Consider the following 13,262-nt stretch of genomic DNA (forward strand, 5'->3'; position numbering starts at 1 on the left):
GCATATACGTGTGCCTTAAAGTACCCAAAACCCTAAACCCTTGAAATCCCAAAACCCTAAAACCGAAGACCCTCAGAGAGATCCTAAGACCCTAAACCCCAAGATCCTCAAACCCGAGACAAGATCCTAAGCCCCTAAAACCTAAGACCTAAGACCCAAGACCCAAGACCTAAGACCGAAGACCTAAAACCTAGGACCGAAAATAAAACGCGCTCCGACGTACGCAATTTGAAAATGTCAACGTCAACAAAGATAGAAGTCGAAAGTAGAAGTAACAGAGCATGTGGTGCCAGATCCCAGCTGTCCGTCATTTAAAGAAAAAAAAAGAAAGTTGAGAAAATTGAGATATCATAAAGAATAAAGGTGCAAGCTGAAAGTGGAAATGGAAAGTTGGAAGCTGGAAAGGCTGAAATAGAAGGTAGGTAGCTAAAGCGGCAAGTTGATCTCATATTTGCGGGGATGGAAAAAAGGGAGAAAGAGAAAGAAAAAGAAAAGAAAAGAAAAGAAAAGAAGAAAAGAAGAACAAAGTGAGAAAAAAGTAAATAAATGAAATGAATAGAAACAATATGATGAAACCGGTAACCGCACGCTAATAACGCCAAACTTACGCCACTTTTTTGCAGACATGGTTCATGAGAAATCGACTTGCATTGCAGAAAAGCAAATGGTGGAAAAGTGGAAAAGTGGAAAGAAAAGGGAGCCGTTAACAGAGGAAGGAAAAGATGAAGGAATAAGAGAAAAAAAAAGGTGAAGTGAAAAGTAGAGTAAAGGTCAATAGGTAAGGTAGGTAGAGTAAAGTAGAGGAAGCCGATAAGGGGGAGTATGTTAGGTAAAGATATGGTGTGAAGATGCGCTTATTTGGACCCGACCCAACGCAGAATTCGGAACCCAGGTAATCCAATATCGGACATCACGCCTGATGATCTTCTGAAAAATATCGTTTCGATCGACTCCTGACGGCCATGGCTTTTGGATCCTTTGGCATATTCGTATGATGGACTACATGCGGCCGGTAGACTGCATCGACGGGGGGCATCCAATCGTCGAGACCGAGGGGGAAGTACTCGTAAAGCGAGTCGGCGCTTTCGTCGGGACTGCCGAGGAACTTTGATGAAAAGGAAGGAGGACGGGGAATGGAGGATAGGCGGGGTGTTTTGTTAGAGCGGAGACTCTGTGCCGACTGTTGCGCCGCTGATGCATTGGCAGATGATGAGGAGTTGGGCATGGCCGAGCTCGTAAAAGCACAACCACCACTATTCGTGATGCCCATGGATTGGCGTTTTTGAGAGAGTGATTGTTGAGGAGGATGGTCGTCGGTGAGGGAGAGGTTTATGGGAGCAGGAACGCGCATGGCGCTGGCCATGCTGGTAGAGTAGCGTGAAGCTTCGGGACTGGACTGTGCGTAGACGGGAGACTGGCGGGCGTTGGAAGGTTTGTGGGTGGGATTTTGGTAGTTTTGATTGGGGATGGCGGTGAGCGAGCCAGGCTGGTTCTGTGTCGATAGTTTGACCCAATCGACAAATCCGGGGGACATTTGCAGGTCATGCGGGTCGTATTGGAAAGCTATTTGTTGTGAAGTCATCGACATGTCCGCCGCAGGGGCCCCTGTGACCGCCACTGCTGCTGCAGGTGTTGATGTTGGACCTGGTCCTGTCACTGGTCCAATTCCGGTATCTGATGTCAGAGTGCCAGTCGTGGCGGGAGTGGCGCTGGATGGAGCCGGATGCTGCTGCTGCTGTCCTGACTCCCCTGTCGATGTCCGTGACAAGCTACCTCCAGATGGGCCGTGTTGATGCTTGCGCGATGTCGAGCCGCCGCCGTTGAGCGGAAAATCCTTGCGTGATTGAAAGTTGCGGGGGCTTCTGCCGCGTACGATGATGGCGCCGGAATGAGCTTCGGCAACGGATACTTTGTTTCCAGTGGCAAGGGTCGCCATGAGTTTTATATGCACGACGAAATGTTGCTGGAGTTCCTTTCTTCGGCCATTGTTCGCCGTGGCAATACGGAATTGAAGACGTTTCCATGCAATGGGAAATGTAGCGTATTCAGCTTCAACGTCTGTTGAATTGAGGTCAATGGGTAAAGGCGGAGGCTCCTTTTCTGTTTTATCTTCTGGGATTTGTCCATTCAATGTGGGGGTCTTCCATGGGACTGAAATGACCTTGACGGGATTTCCTTCGACGGATTCAGTGGCAGATATGGCTAGGTCTTGTCCGATGATAGGGATACGCTCCCCTTGCTCGGTCATGATACACTGCATGGTCCGTGACATGGTAATTTGTCCAGAGATTTGGAAAAGGTTCCTTCGATAACAGGTCAATTCCGTCGCTGGCTTGGACGGTTCTCCTGTAGTAGCCCAGGGCGATTCGGCAAGGAAGAACATGCCATGTAACTGCGCAGTTATCGAGACTGATGTCCGCATTCCGCTGAAATCCAGGAGCGTGTAATTGTAAGTTGGGGTACTAAAACTGAGAAGCTTATTGTCGCGATCAATTGATGGGCTCTCGGGCATCATGTGATCCCGCACAGTTGAATCATAGGCGCTGGCGGCATCTGAATAGGGCTCATCTAATGCGCTGGGAGCATATCGAGAAAGGTTAGGATGAGAATGCGGCGGCATCGATGGCGGCGGGGCGAATGCCATGGCATCTTCGCTCCTAGATCAACGCAGGTTGAGTTAATATTTGGTCTTGCATTCTGGCGCATGCATATCGCAATCGCATCGATATGTGTCGACGACGATAGCAGAGTAATAATTTACAGTGAAGCGTGAGCTTACCCAACATAGGTATCCGTCTCCAAACTGTTATTCTGCGGGTCGACCAAGTCAAGCAGTTGCATAGAGTCCACGCCGCCAATGCCTAAACTCGTGGCCGGCAGGTAAGACATGGCCGTCATGGCATCGTAGCCCTCCATGGTGATTGTTTAGCTGCTGCGAAGAGCAAGCGGCGACGGCGTGGGGACGGCCGAGTCCGCAGCGGCCGCGGCGCATCTAGTCGGCAGCAGAAGCCAGTTTCGTATTACGCTTCAACGATGTGAACGACGATGTTTGATGTTCAATAGCCAAAATAAACCGCAGCACAATCGGCGTGGAGGAGATATGTATCGCGATATCGACCCTTGCTGGAGCAAACGTGAAGGGAGAGCTTGTGATTTGCCTCCCTGTCCTTTTCTCTCTTTGTCTGTCTTCTCGCCGACTGCCAGCGACAGGTTACCGTAGTAAGATTATGGGCAGTTCGATAGGTGTTAGCTTATCTCCAGCGTTCGGGAAGTTGTCTCGACAAGACTCCCACTATACTCTAGCTTGGCCCGGCCGAGGCTCTAGCTGGAGGCACGGGTACCAAATAAGAATGGGCCAATAAGGACAACTGAATGGAAACAACACCTTTACCGTCTTCCTCTTCACACGATACGGGATAGGGGATGATATGGTATTTCCAAGAATAAAATGCAAGCAATCCAGCGGGCCGTTGAATCAGCTCCGAAGGCTTCTTTTTGGTTCCACAACGGACATGGTTGCCCCTATCAGGCTGGGCGACATTGACAAGGCCGAAAGTCTGGAGAGTCGAGTGCTTGAAGCGACACGATTCGGTGACTACCCCGACGGCGGGGAAGAAAGGGGGGTTTTCCCCTTGGTTCTGGTACAGCGCACGAGAGAGAGAATGAGTGCTCGTGTCGGAGAAGGCGGTAGGGCATTGCTGTATCTGTACAAGCTGGCCCCCCCCCATGACCCGCAATTCTACTTTTGTGGTTCCGCGTGGCGGGCCCAGCGGCGGCGACACATCTCCCACTTGACTAATTGATGCTAGTCTCAATCCATTGCCTTTCGAACCCATTATCTGGGGCAGCTTTGCGAGGGGCGAGGGACATTTCACAGCTCATTGTCACACCATTTCGCGCTCGCCGATTTGGTCTGATGTTGTCTTTTTTCAGATGTCATTCATGTTGTTATCCAAAGAAACATCGAATTGCATCGCCAAGAACATTGAGTCGTATTCATTTCAAAATTGCGCCGAACGGTTGGATTCAGCGCATACAAACAATCAGGGGAATAATCGTCGCAAAACCCCACGCCTGTCCTTGCGTGGCATAGGGATCCAAAACAAACTCTAAACATGCTGCATCTTTTTCTGCCATCTGAAAGCGGATCGAAATTGGAATGTCCATCCGTGCCGCTTGAACAAAATTACCAAAAAGTCGCTTGAGTGATTGAAAATAATGTCGCAGTAATAATAAGTAAGCTATAACCCGCGCCAAACTCCACCCTTCGTCTCCTTTGCGCGCGCCATTTAATCTCTTCGAAACCCTTTAATGTCGACGGGTGCAACGAACATTTTTATTCATCTTGTCAACCACAGCTGTTTTCTTGAGGATTCCTCTTTTGGTGCACATCCGTTGGTTTCACGACGGTGGTACCATGGTCCACGTTGCTGCATCGCACGTGACTTCTTCAAAGCTGTGTAAGACATGGAAGCCAATCGCAGAAAGGCTATCAAAATTTCCATCACCGTCGATCTGTTCAGAGATTAGAAATTGACTTTACCCAGACTTGCTCTTGGTAGAAGGTCTTTTGTCTTACATGATCGAGAATGCAAGTATTACATCCTTGTGCTTTGAGCTGCCGGACACCTAGTAATATGAGACCTTGCAAAAGGGTCGAATACTCGCCAACCGACGGTGATATCACCGGGGAGGAAATGCCCCCAGTAGTCTCGTGAGTATCTCGTAGCGAGGGGACGAATTCTGCAAGAGCTGAATGGTCGTTGTAAATAATGACACTTCCAAGCACGGCGCCATCTTCAGGTCGTTTCGCGCGGATGATTCCGCAATTTTTCTGGTCGGCCAACGCCAGTCGATACATTTCCGCCACTCCCTGTCTTGTGTTTGTGCGTATATGATCCAAGATATTCTCGGCATAATCCCATCCAAAGACCATGTCGAATTCTACTCCTGCGCCTGCCAGGCTTCTTGCGAGCCCCTCGGGTGCAGACCATGTACTAAGGTTGCGAATAGCCATGCTGCACACCGGCCGTGAAAGGGCTGTGTTCCAGCCCATGTTGGCAAACCATTGTCGTAATCGCTTCTTCTCCACCGAGCTGCCAGAGGGGATGCCTAGAAAGATGTTGGGGAGCCTGGACCCCAACTGAAAGCGCTTAATTCCTTCCCGCTGCAAAAGGGTGCGGATTGCGCGGTTATGCAGGGAATGGCCGATGGAGAGCTTTCTTCGCGCGGGGTCAACGAAAAGAGAGCCGATCACGCCGGTCCCTGTACTGCGGAAAAAGTAGGTCGAGCAGAACCCGTAGAGAGCCTTGGTGCTACTGTTGCGGACCACAAAATGTGCCTCATCAATATCAGGATTGTGCAAGAGAAACGAATTTGAAGTCGTGTTGGCAAGCTCTGACCGATGACCTGAGCCTCCGTCCACACAAGCTTCGATGAGTCCATCGAGCGAGTTGGCATCTCGCTCTTCATTCCAATTTTCTACGAGCCAGTGTTGACGCGACAGATGCAGTTTCTGGCTCTGGCTGATGGTGCCGGGAAGGGCGCCGCTGGGATTGATTTCTCCATAAAGCACCTTGACCAAGGCAGTCAAGGCAGTCTCTGTAAAATCGTAAGTGCAGACATAGGTGCCAATAGAAGGATCCATGGCAAAGTCGTAAGGCGAGCTCACAGAAACCACAATAAGCGGCTTCTCACGTTTCTCGCCGCCGTTTGATTCCTGCATGTTACAAATCATTGAAATGTGTTTGGTGAAGCCATTTTGGTAAAGGTTGCGGTTTGCATCCGCTGTGAGGATAATGACGGCACCTGCGCGGCTGATGAGATCTTCATGAACTGGGCGTACCCCATTAGCCGTGTAAGAGGTATGCAACACGCGTCCGCTTCGCTGCCGAGCCAAGGATCTGCCCAGTTCTCGAAAGACGCTCTCGCCGCTCATGACAGACGCACTGCGCTCCCAGACGGCTGGCTCTGGCGATGCCATCACTGCATGATCCGACAGTTCACGGGACTGCGCAGATGCTGGAAGGGGTTTCACCAGCGGTGTCAGAAGAAGCAATTCCTCCTCGGGCTCCAGGATGTTAGATAAAGGAATGAAATGATTCTTGTCACGAACCACCGTAATTGAACTATTATAGGCTTTTGTAGACAGGCTTGTGTGCGAAGGTTGAAGAGTTGAGAGAAGGCCTAGTCCAGGAGGATTCAGTGCTTTCTCCCAAGAAGTGGATTTTGCCTTCATCGCGAGGATGCGTCGTAAGGACTCATAAATACGCTTCTCGGAGATCATGCCATTGTCCACTCCCAGCTTTAAGCCGTTGATTGCTTCCTGTTGTACAGAGAAAGACCGGCAGAGCAAGATGGCATCACATCCAGCTTTGACTGCCATGACGGTGCCACCTCGCACACCAATGTTGTGACTCAAAGCTTCCATCTCGAGACATTCGGACACAACGACACCATTGAACCCGAGATCAGAGCGCAAAAGATCATCGACCACGCGGTCAGACAAGCAGGCATGCATTACATTCATGCCTTCCGAAGACATGGCACAGCCGCCTACCATCATTGCATCGAGACCTTGCACAATGGCATTGCGGAATGGGACCAGCGCGCTCATCGTCAATTGCTCCAAGGAATCTGTAATGACCGGCACATCGAGCGCTGATCCCAGAAATTCAAGATTTCCATAGGACGGGAAATGCTTGCCGCATGTCACAAGACCGGCTTCCTGGTAGCCCTTCATAAAAGCAACGCCGTACATGGAGACTTCTTGAGGATCGTCTCCGGATGCTCTGACGCCCAATGGTTGATTTCGTACGTTGGTTAGCACATCCAAAACGGGGCCGAGGATCCAGTTCACTCCGATCGAGGACAATTCCTGTGCAGTTGCTTTTCCGACCTCGTACGCCAGTTCGGTGGATCCTGTGGCAGCGAGGCCCATGGCGCTGGGGAACTGTCGAATGTAGATTTCATCAAAGAGGCTGTTGACGCCTCCATTCTCTTGGTCCAGGGCGATAGCCAAAGGCACCGGGTGGCCTGCATCATGGGCAATTTTCTGCAGCTCGTAGACCAAGGCAGCTGTTTGTTCGGCAGCTATATCGAGAATGTCAGTTGAAGAGATATATGAGGAAGAAACCTCAATGATTAAAATGGACTACAATGATGCCGGTGAAGAATACGGGGAAATTCTATGCACAGTACATTTGAGATTTTTGGCGGTCAAGAGAACTGAGCCTAGGTGATGCTTTTCGATCAGAGCTCGAATCTGGGGTGTGACTGTAGTCCCATCAAAGCCCATCATAAAGAGCTGCCCCATGGACCTAGCTCCCCCGCAATGGGGCGCATGTCAGCATCGGTTGCGTCCTGGCTACTGCGAACAAAGTCAGTGACAGACCTATCCATGTTATCCCAAACGGGATCCAGCTTGTCGTCTCGCGAAGCCATAATCGGAAATATCGAATTGGATAAAACACAATGCTAATCACATGGCAAGTGACCCGTGTAGGGTAGCGTTGCAGAGGTGCGCTGTGTGGATGATGTGGGTCGTCGATGTTACTGTATCGAAAGTGATTAAACTCAATCCTGCTCGGCGGTTCTTGGGGTAAATACGAGGATGGATTGAAAGCCAAGTTTTTAGTCGCGGCGCAGAAGTGGTAATATCATTTGACTGGGTCCCTTTCATCGAGAAGCCTTGCATTTAGTTGCTGACACTTGAACAGCCAATCCAAAATGACCCCAGAGCACTTCAAATCGTGATAATAATGTTACAGAAAGTTGATACAGGAAAAGGGTTATTCTGCGGGGTGGGCAAGAAGGGGCTTTCCAACACCTTCTAGGGTTAATCAATGTTAACCCGACGATATCAACCGATACATACCAGCATCAGTGTCTCATAACCTCTACCAAAATGTCACTTGAAGTCTGCTTCAATCGTCTCCGCCCGTTGAACATTTGCATGGCCCATTCGCAGGCCTTCTGGGATTTGAGGGTATCAACAGGTGTTCAAGACATCTGTTGTAACGAAACTATGATAGCCGGACCCTGTTCGGATCCCCCCGATCTCACCACGATAATAAGAGCGCTAAAGGGTGCTGAAATAATTGGGGTGGCTGGAGTGGGACTTGATGGGTGCTAATGAATCACTTAGTACGGAGTACAGTTATATTCGATCGGCGCGGGGACTCGCTCCCAAACACCGACAACGAATGTAACGGTTTGGGGGTTGCGGTTAAGCAACCTACCGGACCTTGGGAGTAGTCACAGCGAGCCGGCCTGACCTGACATCACCCCGAAGAGGGCAAAGCTGGCCAGTAGGGTAGAGAGGAGACGACGACATGGCAGCATAATGGCACGCTATTAGCTGCTATTCGCCAGTCTCTCAAACGGCATGGCATCTGCTTCTGATCAATTGAAAGCTTCACAATTGTGCTACATTCTACGTCTTATGATATACTTCACCTCTTCAATCTTGTGATGATTTGATTTACGTTGACAATTGCTCTTTATCTGTGCTATCTCCTTCTGTATCTCTAGCATCGTGAGAATTGTTCTGAAGTCTTCCCCGCGTCACTTATCTGAATTATCTACCCATTTCCAATCTCAAATTAACTTCGAAATCTGTTGATTTTGGTTCTGCACTTATATATAAATATTCGATTTCTTCTGTCATTGGTTTTGCTTGCAGTTTGGAAGGCAGTCTATCAGTTTACGGCACCAGCGACATGACGACGACATTGCATTCCATAGCTACTGCGCCGACGGCAGGAGTGATCAAACTCACCAATTGCTTTCTGATCAAAGGCGACGAATTAGCGGCCGAGGATCTCTGGATCAGTTCCCGTACCGGCAAGATTCTCGACGGTCAAGACACCTTTTATGGCGGCCAGACGTTGCCGGACGCCACTGTTGACCTGGGCGGGCGGATCGTCTCTCCCGGGTTCATTGACGTGCAGCTTAACGGCGCATTTGGCTTTGACTTTTCCGTCGTGCCAGAGGACTTGGAGCATTATTCCCAGGGCGTTCGACGCGTGGGGCAAGGTCTCATCAAGACGGGGGTGACATCGTATCTACCAACGCTAACGAGCCAGCGCAGCGAGGTGTATCATAAGGTAGGATGCGCAACAATGTTCAATGATTTTCTTTATCCTTTAACCGCTGTGTTAACTGTCTATGAAATCTGATCGGTGTATCAATCGTTTTCACTTCGTTGCATCGCATGCTCTTTTGCTCCCCTCTCCCTCTCGCAACCCACCATTGCGCTCCCTCCACATATTTCCTTCGTTCAAACCTTAACCCTAAACTACCAAGACTGACGGCCCTCCCATCCAGACCCTTCGATATCTCGGCCCATCAGGCGGAGCACGCCGTGCAGAAGACGGGTCCGAATCACTCGGCGCCCACTGCGAAGGTCCGTTTATCAGTCCCGGCAAACATGGCATCCACAGTCGGGACGTGCTACTCTCCGCGCCACGCGGGTTTCCCGATCTCGTGGAATGCTACGGCAAGAGCAACCTGGGCGATGCTGCTCCAATCCGTGACAACGACGACGACCCTTTTGCCGCGCCCCTGCCGATCAAGATGATCACTGCTGCTCCCGAAGTTGGTCGCATCGCAGCCGCCATTCCCGAAATCACCTCGCGCAACATCATCTACTCGATTGGCCATTCCGAAGCAACGTTTGAAGAGGCCACTGCCGCTGTCGAGGCCGGCGCGACCATGATCACGCATCTCTTCAATGCCATGCGACCGTTGCATCATCGCAACCCAGGCATTTTTGGCGTCCTCGGTCGCAAGCCCGAGCCAGCAAGCACGAATACCACGAGTGCATCAGCATTATCATCATTATCATCTTCTCAACCTGGAGGCGCCGCCACTACCAAGAAGCAAAAGGGAGGTACAGCCGCAGGACCCCCCTATTTCGGCATCATTGCAGACGGCCAGCACTTGCATCCCACGACGGTCAAGATTGCGTATAATGCGCACCCAGATGGTTTTATCCTCGTTACGGATGCGACGCCGCTGGTTGGTCTGCCGGATGGGTTGTACGATGCTACGAATGGCATGCGCATTTTGAAACGCGGTATCGCAGTGACGTCGGAGGACTCGAAGACCATTGCGGGGAGGTATGTTGCTGCCCTTGATCCTGATCCCCAGTCACTCTTCGTTCAAAAGCACAATTATCATTTTATCATTTTATCATTTCATCATATTTCATTTCTATACTAAATACCCGCCAGCTCCATAACCCTAATCGAATGCGCCACCAATTTCCTCAACTGGACTGGCTCTTCGCTCCCACAGACCATCAAAACAATCACGTTGACACCCGCAAAGATGCTCGGACTCGGCAACGTCAAAGGCACGCTCGAGAGCGGCGCCGACGCGGACCTTGTTGTCCTCCGAGTCGTCGACGCCGCCGATGGCGCAGTGGCATCGACTGGTATCGGCGAGCCTGATACCTCTTCGTCCCAGGACCTTGGCGACAAGGCTCCTGATACAGCAGGCAACGGTCTAGGTGTCCCAGAAAGTCAACGCCAAGGGCGACGAAAGAGCGAAAGCGCAATCCCCGGTCTCGGACCCACAGAAGAACACCGATATACAGGTCGGAAAATTGTGCTTGATCAGGTATGGAAGTTTGGGAGAAAGGTATTTGATCGGGCGGATTGTAAAGAGTAATTGTTTGTTTCATTTGTTTATTTCTATTATTTGCTTATTTTTTTTTTTTTTTTTATTTGTTCAGTCATTCAGTATTTTCTTTTTATTACTGTATTTATTGATGAGATACGAGTTCGAAGCTGATGCAAGCGGTGTCAATATGTCATATATCAAGTAATTTGTATGGCTATACCTTGACATACTTTATCTAACGTAGAAACTTGGGACTGGGTGGGCGTAGGCCATGGATATTCTATAGTCAAACACTTTTTCATTTTATGGATGTATCCAAACTCGTAAGCATTGATCCTGCCTTGTAGAAGAATTGTAAATTATTTTGGATAATGTCTAGACTATCCTCTAGATCTATCATGAGTGGTATATAGAAGAAAATGGCCAGACCCTTTTCCTGTGAATCCAAAATTCACATCGATGCTGGATTTCGAGAACCTAAGAATACGTTGGAGACATCCTACAACTTCTACAACCTTGGTCGGTGGTCACCCCGCCAGCCTGCATCTTCGGCAATGAGTTCGGCGGCGCGCTCGCCGACAGCCAAGACGGTCAACATGGGATTGATAGTAGTCATTTCAGGAAAGACGCCGGCGTCAGCAATGCGTATTCCCTGGAGACCAGCCACCTTGAGCTTGCAGTCGACGACCGCCAGCGGGTCCCTTTCAGGATCGCCCATCTTGGTGGTGCCTGCAGGGTGGTAGACAGTGTGAGCGACCTTGCGGCCGTAGTAGCTGAGGTCCTCATCGGACTGAACTTTTGGACCGGGCGCAACTTCGCGCTTGATCCAGCTCTTGAAGGGTTCTTGCTGGGCCACGCGACGCGCTGCTTTGAGACCGGCAACGACGGTGGCCGCGTCGTAGCCTTCTGGGTCGGTAAAGTAACGGAAATCAAGCGCCGGCTTGACGGTGGGATCGGCCGACGTCAGAAATAGTCGTCCACGGCTTCGAGGACGGGGGATGTTCGGTGTCATGCAGAACGCGTCAATTGGGGCTTCATACCCCATTCTATAGCGTGTTAAAATTGTATCATTCTTTTTCGAGGAAGATACAGGCTTACCTTGATGTGTTGAGGGCAAACGGAATCTGGTAGCAGTGCATCATCATGTCGGCAATATCTCCATCGCCGCCAGCAGCGTTGGGAATCTCTCGACGGAGGAAGATGCCGGCGTCAGAATCCATAGTGGTTTGGTTCGGCGGTACGGGGCGGTTCAACTCCCACATGATAATACTCTCAGGATGATCGAGCAAGTTCTCGCCCACGCCGGGAATGTCCTTGACTACAGGAATACCGAGATCAGAAAGTTGAGTTCTGGGGCCTAATCCAGATAAAAGCATCAAGCGCGGCGTATCCACGGCGCCTGCGCAGAGAATTGTTTCTGACTTGGCCTTGAGGGTGCGCTTTTCACCGCTCTGCAGCGTCAGGTCGACTCCAGTAACACGGTCATGTCGGACGTTAATTCTATTAACCCACGCATTGGTGAGGACTGTCAAATTCTCTCGTTTCTCAGCTCCGCCTAGGATCGGGTGGATATATGCGACACTGGCGCTGCTTCGGCGGCCATCGTCGGGATTGTACGAAACGGAGAAAAAGCCAACACCTTGCTTGAGAGCCCCTATGTCGCGGATTTCCTTGTTGAAATCGTGGATGACGGGGATATCGAGCGCGGCGGAGCAAGCCTCGACCCAGTCGAGACACAGCTGATTCCGGTGACGCTCGTGCACCGGCTGAACAGTGTTGCGCAGGTTATCTAAGACACGAGTAAAGGTCTTGAAAGACCAGCCGTAGCAGCCCTGAGCCTCCCATCGCTTGCAGTCATACTCAAAGGGGCGGAAAGAGATGAGAGTATTGTGCGAAGAGCAACCCCCAAGGACCTTGGCTCGAGAATGACGGATATGCGAGTTGCCTTGATGGTGTCGGTCAGCTTGAAATCCAACTGTAGACGGCCATTTTTACCAAAGGCTCAATACTCACCCATTGGCTGCTCGGTAGTGGGATAGTCATAGTCCAGCTCACCACCCAAAAGGTTGAGCCAATCCTTAAGCAGCAGCACGCGGTCGTCCATGTAGTCGCTGGGACCAGCCTCAATCAAGAGTATCCTCTTGTCAGGCAGGTATTCGGACAGACGACTTGCAATGACACAACCGGCTGTGCCGCCGCCAACAATGACATAGTCAAAGGCGTCGACAAGCGCAGGATCGAGACGGGTGGTGGTCATCTTGTTGAAAGAGAGAGGCCGTGGTGTTGAACGTAGACCTCGTTGTTCAATGATTCAGTGAACCAGAATTGTGAAGGGAAAAGAGTGTGTTCAAAAGAAAGTCGGGTGAGAACGCGGGGCTTATACGAAAGTAGTGACGGATCCTGCATCGTCTCAGCCCCACGCGCACACCTGTATCTTACTGTACTACATTAGTGAGTATTGGCAGTCTTTTTCTTTTGATGCTATTGAGACTATATTGATAAGCTAGGTGGGCTATTCTATGAACATTGCAGAGTTCTGTGTGCAAGCTATACTGAACTTGATATGTCCAAGATCCATTCAGCATCCTTGCCTTGTGTGGATTCTCCATTATATTCCTATTGCGCCCTCTCAAAAA

General features: G+C 50.4%; 5 protein-coding genes across 5 annotated transcripts; 1 reads left to right on the top strand and 4 right to left on the bottom strand.

Annotated features, from left to right (window-relative positions):
- Window positions 1-123: 123 nt before the first annotated feature.
- Window positions 124-363, bottom strand: L228DRAFT_247237 (hypothetical protein). The gene has a single exon (XM_018332599.1). It carries the CDS (start codon window positions 309-311, stop codon window positions 135-137), a length of 177 nt encoding a protein of 58 aa, XP_018188394.1. The 5' UTR covers window positions 312-363; the 3' UTR covers window positions 124-134.
- Window positions 364-768: 405 nt separating this feature from the next.
- L228DRAFT_137642 (p53-like transcription factor) lies at window positions 769-2,935 on the bottom strand. The gene has a single exon (XM_018329145.1). It carries the CDS (start codon window positions 2,642-2,644, stop codon window positions 911-913), a length of 1,734 nt encoding a protein of 577 aa, XP_018188395.1. The 5' UTR covers window positions 2,645-2,935; the 3' UTR covers window positions 769-910.
- A 1,322-nt stretch (window positions 2,936-4,257) lies between these two features.
- Window positions 4,258-7,674, bottom strand: L228DRAFT_137667 (glycoside hydrolase family 3 protein). Its single transcript, XM_018329146.1, has 4 exons — window positions 7,394-7,674; window positions 7,201-7,319; window positions 4,580-7,092; window positions 4,258-4,515 (listed from the first exon to the last, which is right to left on the bottom strand). Exons 1-4 carry the CDS (start codon window positions 7,441-7,443, stop codon window positions 4,402-4,404), a joined length of 2,796 nt encoding a protein of 931 aa, XP_018188396.1. The 5' UTR covers window positions 7,444-7,674; the 3' UTR covers window positions 4,258-4,401.
- A 717-nt stretch (window positions 7,675-8,391) lies between these two features.
- On the top strand, window positions 8,392-10,674 carry L228DRAFT_255972 (carbohydrate esterase family 9 protein; the record flags this gene model as incomplete). The annotated part of the gene is made up of 4 exons (XM_018333902.1): window positions 8,392-9,107; window positions 9,328-9,820; window positions 9,905-10,121; window positions 10,236-10,674. Exons 1-4 carry the CDS (start codon window positions 8,721-8,723, stop codon window positions 10,672-10,674), a joined length of 1,536 nt encoding a protein of 511 aa, XP_018188397.1. The 5' UTR covers window positions 8,392-8,720.
- Window positions 10,675-10,961: 287 nt separating this feature from the next.
- Window positions 10,962-13,078, bottom strand: L228DRAFT_255973 (GMC oxidoreductase). Its single transcript, XM_018333903.1, has 3 exons — window positions 12,640-13,078; window positions 11,725-12,571; window positions 10,962-11,672 (listed from the first exon to the last, which is right to left on the bottom strand). Exons 1-3 carry the CDS (start codon window positions 12,881-12,883, stop codon window positions 11,135-11,137), a joined length of 1,629 nt encoding a protein of 542 aa, XP_018188398.1. The 5' UTR covers window positions 12,884-13,078; the 3' UTR covers window positions 10,962-11,134.
- Window positions 13,079-13,262: the final 184 nt, after the last annotated feature.

This window comes from Xylona heveae (genome assembly GCF_001619985.1).
Source record: "Xylona heveae TC161 unplaced genomic scaffold L228scaffold_5, whole genome shotgun sequence".
Classification (NCBI taxonomy): domain Eukaryota; kingdom Fungi; phylum Ascomycota; class Xylonomycetes; order Xylonales; family Xylonaceae; genus Xylona; species Xylona heveae.

Excerpts from the sequence above, each read along its gene's own strand:
- L228DRAFT_247237 (XM_018332599.1), bottom strand. The coding sequence starts at position 311 with ATGACGGACAGCTGGGATCTGGCACCACATGCTCTGTTACTTCTACTT.
- L228DRAFT_137642 (XM_018329145.1), bottom strand. The coding sequence starts at position 2,644 with ATGGCATTCGCCCCGCCGCCATCGATGCCGCCGCATTCTCATCCTAAC.
- L228DRAFT_137667 (XM_018329146.1), bottom strand. The coding sequence starts at position 7,443 with ATGGCTTCGCGAGACGACAAGCTGGATCCCGTTTGGGATAACATGGAT. Across the intron at positions 7,320-7,393 it reads GTTTGGGATAACATGGATAG|GTCCATGGGGCAGCTCTTTA; the intron begins GTCTGTCACTGA and ends CGGGGGAGCTAG. Across the intron at positions 7,093-7,200 it reads GACCGCCAAAAATCTCAAAT|CTGCCGAACAAACAGCTGCC; the intron begins GTACTGTGCATA and ends TTCTCGATATAG.
- L228DRAFT_255973 (XM_018333903.1), bottom strand. The coding sequence starts at position 12,883 with ATGACCACCACCCGTCTCGATCCTGCGCTTGTCGACGCCTTTGACTAT. Across the intron at positions 12,572-12,639 it reads CACTACCGAGCAGCCAATGG|GCAACTCGCATATCCGTCAT; the intron begins GTGAGTATTGAG and ends GACACCATCAAG. Across the intron at positions 11,673-11,724 it reads TTTGCCCTCAACACATCAAG|AATGGGGTATGAAGCCCCAA; the intron begins GTAAGCCTGTAT and ends AACACGCTATAG.